The following is a 13,736-nucleotide window of genomic DNA, read 5'->3' as shown; positions in this document are numbered from 1 at the left end:
TCTACTAAAAATGGAGATGCCCTGTCCCTGGGTCTGCAACCTCAGCAGTGATCACTGCCAGCAGGAGCGATGACCCACTTAACAAGCTGTCGGGCCTTAGGACTTGAAGTCATCCTCAAGTAGACTACAGCCTCTAATTGGATGCCACTGACAGTGTGTCCATCTCCCACCCTTTCCTGGGATGGATGGTCACCTCTTTTGGCTCTGGAGGTGGGACTTTGGCTCACCCTGAAAAGCTTTGCCCATTGATCTGGACTGATACTAAGGGCATTTCCCCATAATAAGTTTGAACACATCAATTCATGTGAGTGTCTTGGTTTATTGTGTGTTCTAATTCTAGAACAGAAACTCTGCAGGTCAAAACTAAAAGTGCATCCTTGTTTCAAGAGGCAAATAAAAAAAGACACAGTTGGAATTAAACTGTACAATACATACTTGATGTGGAGTAAGCTCAGTTCCAGTATTCACGTCTACCAACTGGAATGATAATGCAAAGCTCTGGTGACTGTCAGCAGCAACAAGCCCCTTGGCTTTTGAAGGATAAGTCACCCTAATGGGAATTAATATTGAAAACTAAATTTTAAAAATATTAATTAACTACATATTTAAAAATTCAGAAACATCATTTCAATTTCAAAAGTGGCACATATAATTACTACAAATGTTTCAGCATATTTAATACTAATTTGCTGTACCTGGTGGTCTTTGGTGAAATGCTTTGATCCCTGTCAACTACTGAGAGGTCAACATTAGTGATATCGACTTCAGTGGCAACCTTGACTTTGATCTAAAATCAGAAAGATAGACAAGTTAGAGACTTATAAATCACTACTGATGTAAGAACAATGCCAACAAAGTCTCAATAAATAGGAAAAGCAACAAGATTTTAGAATAGACATCAACACCATGTGTGAACATTATGGAGTGCCCAAATAAACCCCAGCCATGGTGTATTGCCAAAAGCAGAAGGCAGGAATATACACTGAGATGGAGGATCAGCCGTGACTATTTTGAATGACGGAGCAGGCTCGAAGGGCTGAATGGCCTACTCTCTCTTCCAGATCTAAGTTTCTATCAAAATTGAACTCTATTAAACGTCTATGTCTTTGTGGATGACAATTTTCAAATTTTGACAAGCTGCAAGCCAATGCATCAGTTTTAACAATTTTAAAGACAAAATGTTTATAGAAATGAACATCGGCTACTATCTTCCACATCTAGATGTGACTGAACTCTCCTAATACGGCAGCAGCATGATTTAGATCAGTCACTTGACAAAATTGATGAAAAAACTGACATTTAAATAATTCCAGAGGGCATGTCATTTCTTATGGCATGCACTGAAAGGTGATTCTAAGAATTTTCATTTTTGAAATGAAAGTTTTAAAGGTAAGACTACAGAAAACAAGTTCACATATGGTAAGACCTCATTAGTGAATCAATGAAAATTTGACAGAAACGCTGTGGAGGAACAAAGTTAAATATAAACCTGAAAAAATACTGTTGAGTTGCCAGACTGCCATTCATTGTATTACATCAGACCAGAAAGAGACTTTGATATTATAACACTGGGTAACTCAGAATAAAGAAATCTGTTCAGCACCATTCAATTCTTTTACTTTTATGTGCATGACCAGTCTTCTGGTGGACACAGAATATGGAACCTAATAATTTTCTCATGTTATCAAATTACCCAGTTTATATTCTCACAGATCAGTGTCACTTAGACAAGGTGGCCTATTGGACTTGGTTTCAACTAATCACTACAGGCAAGATTAGGAATTTCAGTGAAGGAAGCATAAATACAAACCATACAGACTGGACAACAATTAAACCTATTTATCTTTCAACACTGTTTGCAAAGGTTATGGTACAAGCAATTGACGCCTCTAAATTCCACAACCTTAACATGAACACTTTGACACCTCTAAGTCAACTTGCAGAAAATGAGTAGTGCTAAGTTTGCCATTTAAGTACATTATAATAACAGTAACTGATATCCCAGGCTCCAACTATTTGATTGGCATCTCTAAAAAAAATTCCAAAATTAACCACTTCCCAACGTTCTTAAGTTTCTACAGAAATACAAAAAGTAAAATCTTTTCATTCTAACCAAATCTCATGTCGATCAACCTGATCATCTACTGCCACCTGTATTCAATTCAGAAGCATCCAACTATGCTTTGATGAACTACATTGTTGACACAGATTTATCAAAAAATTTAATATATTTTGTGGCAATGTCACTTAACATCTCTAAACAATACTATAGCCTCAAATTGGCATTTTACATTTCTATATTTGCAGTCACTAGATATTTTGTCCCTCCATCTGCAGTCTCTCCCCCAGACACCAAAAACAAACTGCAACTACACTCACTACTACTTTAAACTTCTGACCAAAGACAAGAGTTTGCAAAATTCAGCTGTACAGCTGCCTTGCCCACACTTTCTGGCACATCCACAGACTGCTATACTTTCTGGATTTCTAACCTCCTACCTCTAAGTTACATTTGTAAAATTTCATTAAAATGCCTCATCGGTAAATATGATTTCTCATTAAACAACTCCAAGTTTTAAAATGAAACTAAAAATGATTAACGTCGTCTTCTGCTGAACATACAAAATAAGTTAATCTTCAAATTATATATTTTATTAATATTCATCCAAGCACATGTGTGAAAAAATGTTCAAAATTGCTCATGCACAAACCTGTCCATTGAAGAATGCAATCTAATAGGCAATGAAATAACCATTTTGGTTAGATTAGATTCCCTAGTGTGGAAACAGGCCTTTTTAGCCCAACTAATCCACACCGACCCTCTGAAGAGTAACCCACCCAGACACATTTCCCTCTGACTAATGCACCTAACTCTACGGGCAATTAAGCATGTCCAATTCACCTAACCTGCACATCTTTGGACTGTGGGAGGAAACCGGAGTATATGGAGGAAACCTACGCAGACACAGGGAGAACGTGCAAACTCCACACAGTCACCAGAGACTGGAATTGAACCCAGGTCCTGGCGCTGTGAGACAGCAGTGCTAACCACTGTGCCACCCCGTGTTCTTGTATAACCAACTGACAAGAATTTTTTGTTCTGTTTAATTTCAACAGCATCTTCAATACAATCCTTACATACACTGTTTCAAACATTCCAACTTCCTTCTGATTTATTCTCTACTTTCCATGCTAACAAGAAATATATTAAAATGTTTTGTCTGATTCTTTTTCCAAGCCTCTCTCTCAATTGCTGCGCAAGTCTCTTCTTGATGTTTTTAAATCTTCTGCACAACTTCCATGTGTTAATTTATTGATGTTCCCAATTCTATCCTGAACATTATTTATGGAATTATTATACATAGCAAGGTATGCTGGATTAGAAATAGGCACCTGTATTTGAAAAAGAACAATTTAAGAATTGGTGAAACACTACTAAAGAAAGAAGGAAGCCTAAGGACCTGCAGGAAAGGAGGGGGGATAGGACGAAAGTTAAAGCAAGATGTAAACCAAGGGAGATCAGATTAGTGTATGGCAGGCAATGAGCGCAAAGCAAAGGTGGCAGCATCTGTGGAGACAAAAACAGAGCTAATGTTTCAAGTCCAGTAAGATATTTCTTCAGACCACACAGTCATGAAATAAAACCAGGAGTCCACGATCATTGATACAACTACAACAAATTACACTACATTCATCAAAATAATGTCAGTAGAACTGCTCTTTCATATTTATAGATGATTTTTTAAAAAAAGCCTATGCCAGTTAAAGCAAAGCACATACCTCCACATGGTTTCCCATAAAACGGCTATCACCCTCCACACTGAGAGAAAAGTCATAATATCCACTTGGTGGCTTTACTTCCATAAAATTCAATTCAAAGATATCACTAATGGAAAAAAAATGTGAAAATCATAGTGTGATCCTTTGATGAATAACAATAACTCAAAGCTGTTTGTTGTAGCTAAATTATCAATGGCTTTCTGCATTCATATAGCCAATAGCCTATTGCTAAACATTACGTACAAGTGATTTATGCTCATGACATGGTGAAATTTGGTGTTAACCATTTCAGGTGGTCTACAGAAACAAGAAAAAATACACACACAATCTTTTTTCTTACCCTTTCAAAGCAAAGGATGTTTGTTGAAGAACTGTGTTTTTTGCCATTGTAGACTTGGCACTTTCAACCTGAACATCAGCTGAAGTCAGAGTCTCAGACAAAATATTTGTCACATGCAACTGGAAACAAGCAATGAAAGAAAGATTAAGAGAAGAGTATGATAAATGCTTTGAGATATGCCGCTTCACAGAAGATATGTTCTAACTGTAGGTCAAATGCTGTTGCTTTTAAAATATAATCTTAAACACAGGTGAATACAATTGGCCTCTTGTGGGCATTACAATCTGCACTGTTTGCAGTGATTTTTAAAATCTTTCAGATAATGTAGGAGAGGCCTTTAAACTGAGCGGCTTTTTAGGCTATTTTAGAACGTCGGTAAGAAGCAACTATACTGCTGTAGATTGAGACTCACACCACAGCCAGAGTCAGTAAGAATCTCTTTGTCAGCTACATCGAACAGTTCTTTTCAGTACCTGCACAGGCACAGTACCCTAACTTTTCCGCCATTACATCGCGACTGCATCGGTGCAGCGTCCTGCATCCAGGCTGAACGGGAGCAATTCATAGACTTTGCCCACAACCTACACCCCGCCCTCAAAATAACTTGGTCCATCTCAGACATCTCCCTCCCCTTTCTTGACCTCATCATTTCCATTTCCGGCAACAGTCTCCAGATGGTCATTTACTATAAACCTACAGACTCCCATAACTACCTGGACTACACCTCCTCCCACCCAGTACCCTGCAAGAACTCCATCCCATTCTCCCAAATCCTCTGCCTCCACCGCATCTGCTCAGATGAGGAGACATTCCACTTGCAAGCATCCCAGATGTGCACCTATTTTGAACAATGTGCTTTTCCTCCTGCTGTCATCCAGACAGCCCTCCACCACACCACCTCCCCGCTCCACTGCTCTAAACCGCGCCCTCCACCTCAGTGCAATGAAGACAAGGTCCCCCTTGTCCTCACCTACCACTCCACCAGTCTCCACATCCAATGCATCACCCTCGAGCAGTTCTGCCAACTCCAAATAGACCCCACCAGCAAGAACATCTTCCCATCCCCACCCCTCTGTGTTCTGCAAGGACCATTCCCTCCGACACTCCTTGGTTCACGCCACCCCTGCCACTGAACCCCCTGCAACCAGAAGAAAATGCAAAACCTGCTGGTACACCACCCACCTCATCTCCACCCATGGACCCAAACAATCCTTTCAGGTGAGACAGAGGTTCACCTGCCTCTCTTCCAACCTAGTTTCCTGCATCAGGTGCTCCCAATGTGGTCTTCTCCACATCGTGGAGATTGAACAAACTCAGGGAACAGCTCCCCGAGAATTGAAGCCAGGTCTGCTGGGACCGACCAGACCTCCCAGTCACAGTCCATTTCAATTTGCCCAACCACGCCCTTTCCGTCATGACCATCGTTGGCCTCCTCCATTGTCAAACCAAACCACAGCTCCTATTGAAGGAGCAACACCATATCTTCCACTTGGCCACCCTACAACCTGAAGAACTCAACATTGAGTTCTTACATTTCAAATAACCTCCCTCCTGCCTCTGCCCCCCTCCCTTTCTTTGCTCCCAGCCACCAACCGGATTCATTCCTCCCATTCCCTCTACCTGTCTGCACCTATCTCCACTTCATCACCCTGCCCCCACCTCCGCCTTTATCTGCAGCTCCCCCCACACCCACTCCCAGTCCTGAAGAAGGGTTACACCAGAAACTTCAACTTCCCCACCTCCTGTTGCTGCCTGGCTTGCTGTGTTCTTCCAGCCTCCTGCCTGTCTACTTTGGATTCCGGCACCTGCAGTTGTTTGTCTCTAAGCAGAGTCAGTAAGAATGACAGTTTCCTTCCCAAAAGGAACGCCAAATCCTATGTCCAATTAGCTCAACATTATATTTAGAATTGTGTCAAAAATGGTTTCCCTAAACACCAAATGTTGACATAATCCTGTAAACAAAAAATATTCAGGCACCAACGTGGCTCCAAAACAAAACAAATACAAAAGGCTTTGTTAACAAACTTGCTTCAGTTGTAACCCAAACTAAAACCTAACCATCATCATTTTCACCATGAAACGTTATCTAGCTCCAAATAAATTTCCCATAATTTGATTTTAAATACCAAGACTAGATGTACACCATATAATTTTTTTCTCTAATTTAACACTCCATAAAAGTAGCTATTAATTTTGTTCAGTGATCTGAATAAGTGTAAAGTGCACTGCTTCCCCAGTGACAAACGTTATACAATAATTGCATTATGTTGAAAATACCAAACATTTAAATGGCAAGTCATGTAGCTAGATGCATTCACATCTTATTTAAAATTGGATTAAAATAATAACAGTATAGTACCAGATGAACATCACTTCTTTTCAGATACACTTTACATAATCTTCACATGCTCTTTTAACCTGAATTAGGACCAAAACCAGATATCAGTCCCTCCCTTGTCACCAACGTGGCTCCAAAATTGGAGGAGATGGTGAACCAGAATTAATTCTAATAAATTGCTCCTATTTCATGAGGCAAAGGAATATTCAAAGTTTTTTTCAGTGCAAGTGTCATGCTAAAATTGGACCTTCTTTTATAATTTTCTTTCAGTTTCAGTAAGTCTACAAAGTAACAATCTTTGAAAACATCCATATACTTTTATCTGAATGTTATATGATATGCTTAAATTCTATATGACCAAGGGAACCAAGAGAAACTCTTTCAAAAAGTTGCCTATTCCAAATAATGTCAAGTTAACTGGCATGATTTCCTGTCATGGTTTTAGGTGATGTTTTACTATGTTTTCTCACGTTAATCTGAACATTAAAAGATCCCAGGCTTCTGTCACTTTTAAACTATTTAGTCTTGGAATGGGATGTGGGTATTTCCTGCAAGCCACCATCTGTCACCAATCTTTAACTACCTTTGAACCTCACCAAAACAAAGTTACCTTCAGGTACTCTACAGCCACTTGTCCTCCTGAGCTTACACTTCACAGTTCCCCACCCATTTAGATCGCTCAATGAGCTGAATTCAATTTTGTATGTAGCATCTGCTAAGTCAGCTTAACTGTTGAAATATTTTTCTTTAACTTCTGGTAGGTTTTGTTCAATTGATTTTAGAAAAGCAAACTGTTGGAGAAAAACAAAACTTCAATTTACAGATTTCAGGGCTTTGTGAAAATGAGAAAGCATTATGTACTTCCTTAAATCTCTGCTCTTTGGTCGGGCAACAAGTGTAATCTGGCATCTGCAGTACTCCCAATTTTCCCTGTAATGGCATCCACAGTATCTGCATCTATCTTGTATTACTTTATTTACACTTCGACTAATTAGGATATCCTAAATCATGTTTTTGGTATCCAATTGAAAAATCATTCCCCCATTAGGCATGTGATTGATACAGGTCAAGATAGATTTTATTCAATTGTGAGAATAAAGGGTTTGTGCATTGAACGTACTTGATATTTCTGATGGCTTAAAAAGCTTCATAATGACTTCAGTCACTGACTATGGAACTCAAGTGAATGACTTGCTTTTGATTGATTTAGAATTGCTTTGACTCTAATATGTGACAACCCTAAAGAACTAGCCCAAAAGGGCTGCTGGATTAAGGAAGTACAACTTGTATTGATTTTGCATACGTTATCTTTGATACAAATTTTAGGAAGTTTAAAAACAGATTTTTTAAAGAAAACGTAAGACAAAGAGAAAACAAATGTAAGGAAGGGAAATTATTTTGCCTCTTTTCTCTATCATAAATTATTACATTTAAAAAAAAAAATTAAAATTAAATGATTGAGTACAAACGGCGAGAATCAAGTTCTCTAGTTCCCTTGCCATTCACTGTTGAGGGGAGAGTGGATGGAGTTCCAGAATATTACAGTCTTTGGAAAGAGAAATGGGTGATCGAAACAGGAGGGGAGTCAGTATATAGAGGCAGTGAGGGGGTAGGGGAAAGCAAGTGTGAAAAGAGCAGATTGACAAGCAGCTGCTGAGATCCATATTTTCCCACAATGCTGTCATAATTTCTTATCTCTGCAATACTGGATTCCAGGACCCAGCATCCATTTATTAACTCCATCTTTAAGTGACACACGACTACATTTGATTTTACATTACATATACTCCTGTTCTTATAAACAAAGCACATACTTTAACCTAATATTCACATAAGAAAGTTTAAACTGTTTTATCTCATTCACCATGTTAGCTTGGTTCACCTCCAAAGGAACTGAAGATATATTCACAACCGACAAAAAATATCTGCTTCCAAGTTTTCAAGGGATATTATTGTTGCACCCTTCCACAATTCACATCAGTTTGGTCAACAAGAATCAACTCTTAACATGTTCAGCTTACTTAAGGCAGCAATTGAAGTCGGTGAACCAGAGAAGGGACCAAAAGTAGGTTCAAATTCCCATCACATCAGTAAGAGGAAAAAGTTTCTCAGTTTGGACAATCAAGTTACTTTCGTTAAAGAAGTTGAACTAAGCACAAATGGGCAGAAGTTACCTTTAGGTTGGGCTTCTTGTGCGAAACAGAAGCAATTCCTTCAGCTACGACAATGACTGGAATATGGTACTGATTATGGGACAAAGCCGCTGCAGCACAGGCAATGCTGAAAGCCTCGGACAATGTGGTAAAATGTTTCTTACTGAATATAGCATTGACAAGCTGAATGACTTGATCCTGAAAGTAAAAGAAAAGCTAAATTTTGCAGGTTTACTGACAGGAATAAAACTAATTGATAACAATACAATATCGCTATATCCCAGAGGTCCATTTTTTACTTAACAGATTGAATATCAGATTTATTTTTCTTTTATATCTTTTACATGGTATGCATATCAATCAAAGCATTATTTAATATAAGGAACAATTGAAGACAGTTATCAGAGTTAAAATACCAAGAATACATATTGTGTACAATGTTCTATCACAGATTAATGAAGTGACATAACTAAATATTGGAATTCTTTTGGTTGAGTGACTGTCCATAGCATTTCTGTATTGTAAAGTTCATCAAGAAAATTAAAACAATCTCAGTGCTATGGCTCAAGTATCCAGTCTAAGCTCTTGTGCTCCTGTACAAAGCAAGGGGGAAAATGGGTGAACTGAGATCCACTCCCTAGTGAAGTCCAGGTCTGAGGTGTTCAAGTCAGGCAACCTGGACCTAATCAGGAAATTCAGGTACCACGTTTGCAAGGCCATCAGACCACAAGAGCAATACTAAACTAAACTTGAGGCTCAGACTAACCACATGGACACCCATTGTTTGTGGCAAGGCTTACACGACATATGGGCTACAAAGCAAAGTCAAACCGAATTGCAGGCAACAGGTCAACCCTACCCAATGAGCTCAATGCATTCGATACTTGCTTTGAACAGAAAGGTTGTGAATTGATGTCACATGTCACTAGGTTCATCTGTACCTTTGGTCACTGGTGCTGGACATTAGATTGGCCTTAAAGGTGAACCCATGGAAAGCCATTGGCCCATGAGTCTCCAGTCATGCACTCAGATCCTGCAAGGACCAGCTAGGGACAGGGGAGTATTCGCAGACATTTTCAACTACTCCTTACTATGATCTTAATTCCTCTCCTGCTTCAAGAAGACCTCCATCGCCCCAGTGCCAAAGAAACATCACGCAGCATTTCTCAATGACTCCGACCTGCAATGTGGTCCATAATTATGGATTGCTTTAAGTGGCAGGTCATGGCTCACATCAGCTCCAGCCTTCCAGATTTTGACGATCCCTTGCAATTTGCCTACTGATGCAAAATGTCCATGGCAGACCCCATTTCCCTGGCCCTACACTCATCCCTGGAAGATCTGGACAACAAGGATACCTATGTCAGGCTCTCACTTATTGAGCTGGAAATGTGTTGCTGGAAAAGCGCAGCAGGTCAGGCAGCATCCAGGGAACAGGAGAATCGACGTTTCGGGCATAAGCCCTTCTTCAGCCCTTCTTCTCACTTATTGACAACAGCTCCACCTTCAACACCATAATTCCAAACAAATTCATCTTCAAACTCTGAGACCTAGGTCTCTGCTCCTGCTCTGTAAGTGAATTCTCGACTTCCTGACCAATAGAATGCAGTCAGTAAGAACAGGCAACAACACCTCCATGATAATCCTCAACACCAGTGCCCCGCAAGGCTGCATACTCAGCCCCCTACTATACTCTTTGTATACACAGGACTGAGATCAAATTCTGCCCCAATTCCATTTACAAGTTTTTTGATGACACCACTGCTGTAGTTCGGATCTCAAACAATGATGAGACAGAGAACAGTAAGGAGATAGAATGCTTAGCGGTATGGTCTAAAGGCAACAATCTCTCCAACAGCAAAATAAAAGAGCTGGTCATTGACTTCAGGAAGCAGAGTGGAGGGCATGCCCCTATCTTCAACAATGGCACTGAGGTGGAGATGGTCAACAGCGCTAAGGTCCTGGGAATCATGATCACTAACAATCTGCCCTTATCCACCCATGGTAAAAACGAGGTAAAACCTGATGAAGGGCTTTTGCCCGAAACGTCGATTTTGCCTGTCCTCGGATGCTGCCTGAATTGCTGTGCTCTTCCAGCACCACTAATCCAGAACCTTATCCACCCATGTCAACACAACCGTTAAGAACAAACAATATCGCCTATACTTCCTCAGAAGGCTAAGAAAAGGATGCCCATAAGGATCTTACACATTTTTATAGATGCACCATGTAAAGCACCCTATTTGGATTCATCTCAGCGTGGTTTGGTTCTTCCCAAGACCACAAGAAACTAGAGTTTGGAACATAGCACAGTCCATCATGCAAATCAGCTTCCCATCCACTGCCTTCATCTACACTTCAGGCAGCATCAGTAAAGCAACCAACATCACCAAAGACACCTCCCATCCCATCTCTTCCATCCTCTTCTGTCAAACAGAAGATATAAAAGTTTGAATATATCTACAAACAGATTCAGGAACAGCTTCTTCCACACCGTTGTCAGACTTCTGAATAGACCTCTTAAATATTAGTATAGATCTCTCTCTGCATCATCTCTGTCGCCATGCACTATATTTTGCACTCTGATTGTGTTACACTTGGAGCCTGTGAAGCATGCAAGACAACACGTTTCACTGTATCTTGGTACAGGTGGCAGTAACAAATCAAATCAATTGGGCGCAAAGCCTGAACATGTCTGTAGTGGAAATTATAAATCTACATAAAATCTCAGTATGACCCAGCTTGGAAAACGATACACAACTCTGGGATCCGGAGCGGGACCTGTACCTGTGGGTGTCTGATTCAAAGGCTGAAGCGTTATCAGACTGCCAAGGCTGTCTAATCAGGTTTTGTCATACTGTGCCGGAAAAATAAAAGTTAATACAATTGTGACCGATCTATCATGAAGCAGGAGGCACCATACTTTGGTCCCCATGCAAAGTGGCTTAAACAAAATATTCTAAAAGCCTAGATGTATAAAGATGTGCCTTCTGCTAGCATAGATTAGATTAGATTACATTACAATGTGGAAACAGGCCCTTCGGCCCAACAAGTCCACACCGACCCGCCTACTTTGGTCCCCATGCAAAGTGGCTTAAACAAAATATTCTAAAAGCCTAGATGTATAAAGATGTTCCTTCTGCTAGCATAGATTAGATTAGATTAGATTACATTACAATGTGGAAACAGGCCCTTCGGCCCAACAAGTCCACACCGACCCGCCGAAGCGTAACCCACCCAAACCCCTACATTTACCCCATACCTCACACTACGGGAAATTTAGCATGGCCAATTCACCTAACCTGCACATCTTTGGACTGTGGGAGGAAACCGGAGCACCCGGAGGAAACCCACGCAGACACGGGGAGAACGTGCAAACTCCACACAGTCAGTCGCCTGAGGCGGGAATTGAACCCAGGGCTCTGGCGCTGTGAGGCAGCAGTGCTAACCACTGTGCCACCGTGCCGCCTAGAATCGCCACAAATTATGTATGTGCATGCTTGAGCATACAATTATAAAAATAACACCACTTAAGATTTTTCCTTTTAAGTACACTGAGTATTAGCTCTACAACATAACTAATTCCTTCAGTTTCACTGTGCTCACCTCTTTGATTGCTGGCTCCATTCCAGCATGGTCAGAAAGTTTATATGCTGCACTCACAAACAAAGCAGTTGTTTCTAATCCTTCTTCGAATTGAAGATAAATACCTCCCAAATCATCAAGACGTGCAACCAGATCCTTAAAAAAAAATAAAGTTAACAACAAGAGGTTTTTTTCCCTAAAATAAAGAAAACTTGAACTTGTGTTATTGTTTACATCAAAGAGTTTTTTTGGTGTGGTTTAAAACCAAAAAGACTTCATAGAGGCACTGTGAGGCTTCCATAACTTCTGAATTCTGCTTCTCCAAATATTATGTTCGATATTTGTAATGACAGTAATCAATTTTCTACTTAACTTCATAGTCACAATTCTAAATACTTTTTTTCATTAGGAATGGTAAAATTGCTCGAGTACTCTGTTACTATTCCATTCATCACTCTGCTAAGGGTGAAAGTCACATCAATGTTTGCAGCATTAAAGACAATATTGTTTATCTTAACCTGGCATGCCATGGATTTCAGTGAGAGGTAAGCAGAGGAGAAGGAGCAGAGCACAATAAATGGAAAATATCTAAACAAGAAACAATGCGATGCAATCCACATCAATTAGTCATTGAGAGAGATAATGACAATTTGTTAGCAGGGTATCTGTACCAAGAAAATACATTCTTAAGAATTAGCACTTGAGTGTATTGGCTTCTTTCGTTTGATAAGTGTATTGTAGTTAAAAATAACCCATATACACTAAAGAACATTTTGATTGCTTTTTGTTTTGATAATCTTTTGGTTTTTGAAAATTGCATAAATACGCAGAGAAATTTGTTCAAATATCTATTTGATAAACAGCTGCCTTTAAACTAGTTGAATTCTAAAGATCCTGGTAGCTCTTTCAAAGCTATTTATTTGATTGCGTTTTCTAGTGAAATTATTTTCCCTCGTGTACAGAAAGCTAGTTAAGTCAGATACTTCCATATTTAGTAACCAACAAGAACTAAATAAGTAAGAAAATTAATCTGAGCATAGTTTAGTGAAGTGTTTGCCACTATTTTTTAGTTAGACTTGAACAATTTTAACAACTGCTGTAAAATGTAATGATTGCTTGTTTTGTAGCAGTAAATGGATTTGCCTGGCAACAACAGCCTTAAACAAAGTCGAGCATAGCATTATTTTCCTATCTTTTGAAAACAAGATAGACCCAGTGAGGCACTGATATGACTAATAAAAAACAAGTGTTATTTCCTGGACAATTATTAATTTTATCTAGGTATCAGAACATGGGAAATCAAAGCTGATCTACAAGTCTGAAATCAAAAGAAAAATAGGTTAAAAAGGTAAAACAAATCCAGGAATCCAAGAAATACTAAATAGCAAACACGTTTACAAAGGAATTTATCACAAAACGTTGATCTTTGACAGTATAATGAAAAATGTTTAATCTCAATTCCATGCTATTTGACATCTGAGAGGTACCTCTTCATTTAGAGAGGTGACTGGTGGTTAGCTTAATCCAACAGTCATCATAC

General features: G+C 39.5%; 1 protein-coding gene across 2 annotated transcripts in view; it reads right to left on the bottom strand.

The window, feature by feature from the left end:
• rpn2 (ribophorin II) overlaps positions 1 to 13,736 on the bottom strand; it is a 53,504-nt gene that overhangs the window by 22,067 nt on the left and 17,701 nt on the right. For both annotated transcript variants that reach the window (XM_043710598.1, XM_043710601.1), the window contains exons 6-11: positions 12,218 to 12,352; positions 8,633 to 8,809; positions 4,121 to 4,239; positions 3,781 to 3,886; positions 696 to 787; positions 436 to 550 (exon numbers count right to left, since the gene is read on the bottom strand). In XM_043710598.1, coding sequence (XP_043566533.1) covers positions 436 to 550; positions 696 to 787; positions 3,781 to 3,886; positions 4,121 to 4,239; positions 8,633 to 8,809; positions 12,218 to 12,352 — 744 coding nt within the window. The remainder of the gene's footprint in view (positions 1 to 435; positions 551 to 695; positions 788 to 3,780; positions 3,887 to 4,120; positions 4,240 to 8,632; positions 8,810 to 12,217; positions 12,353 to 13,736) is intronic.

Source organism: Chiloscyllium plagiosum, chromosome 20 (assembly GCF_004010195.1).
Source record: "Chiloscyllium plagiosum isolate BGI_BamShark_2017 chromosome 20, ASM401019v2, whole genome shotgun sequence".
Lineage (NCBI taxonomy): Eukaryota > Metazoa > Chordata > Chondrichthyes > Orectolobiformes > Hemiscylliidae > Chiloscyllium > Chiloscyllium plagiosum.
This window is presented reverse-complemented; position numbering and strand designations above follow the sequence as displayed.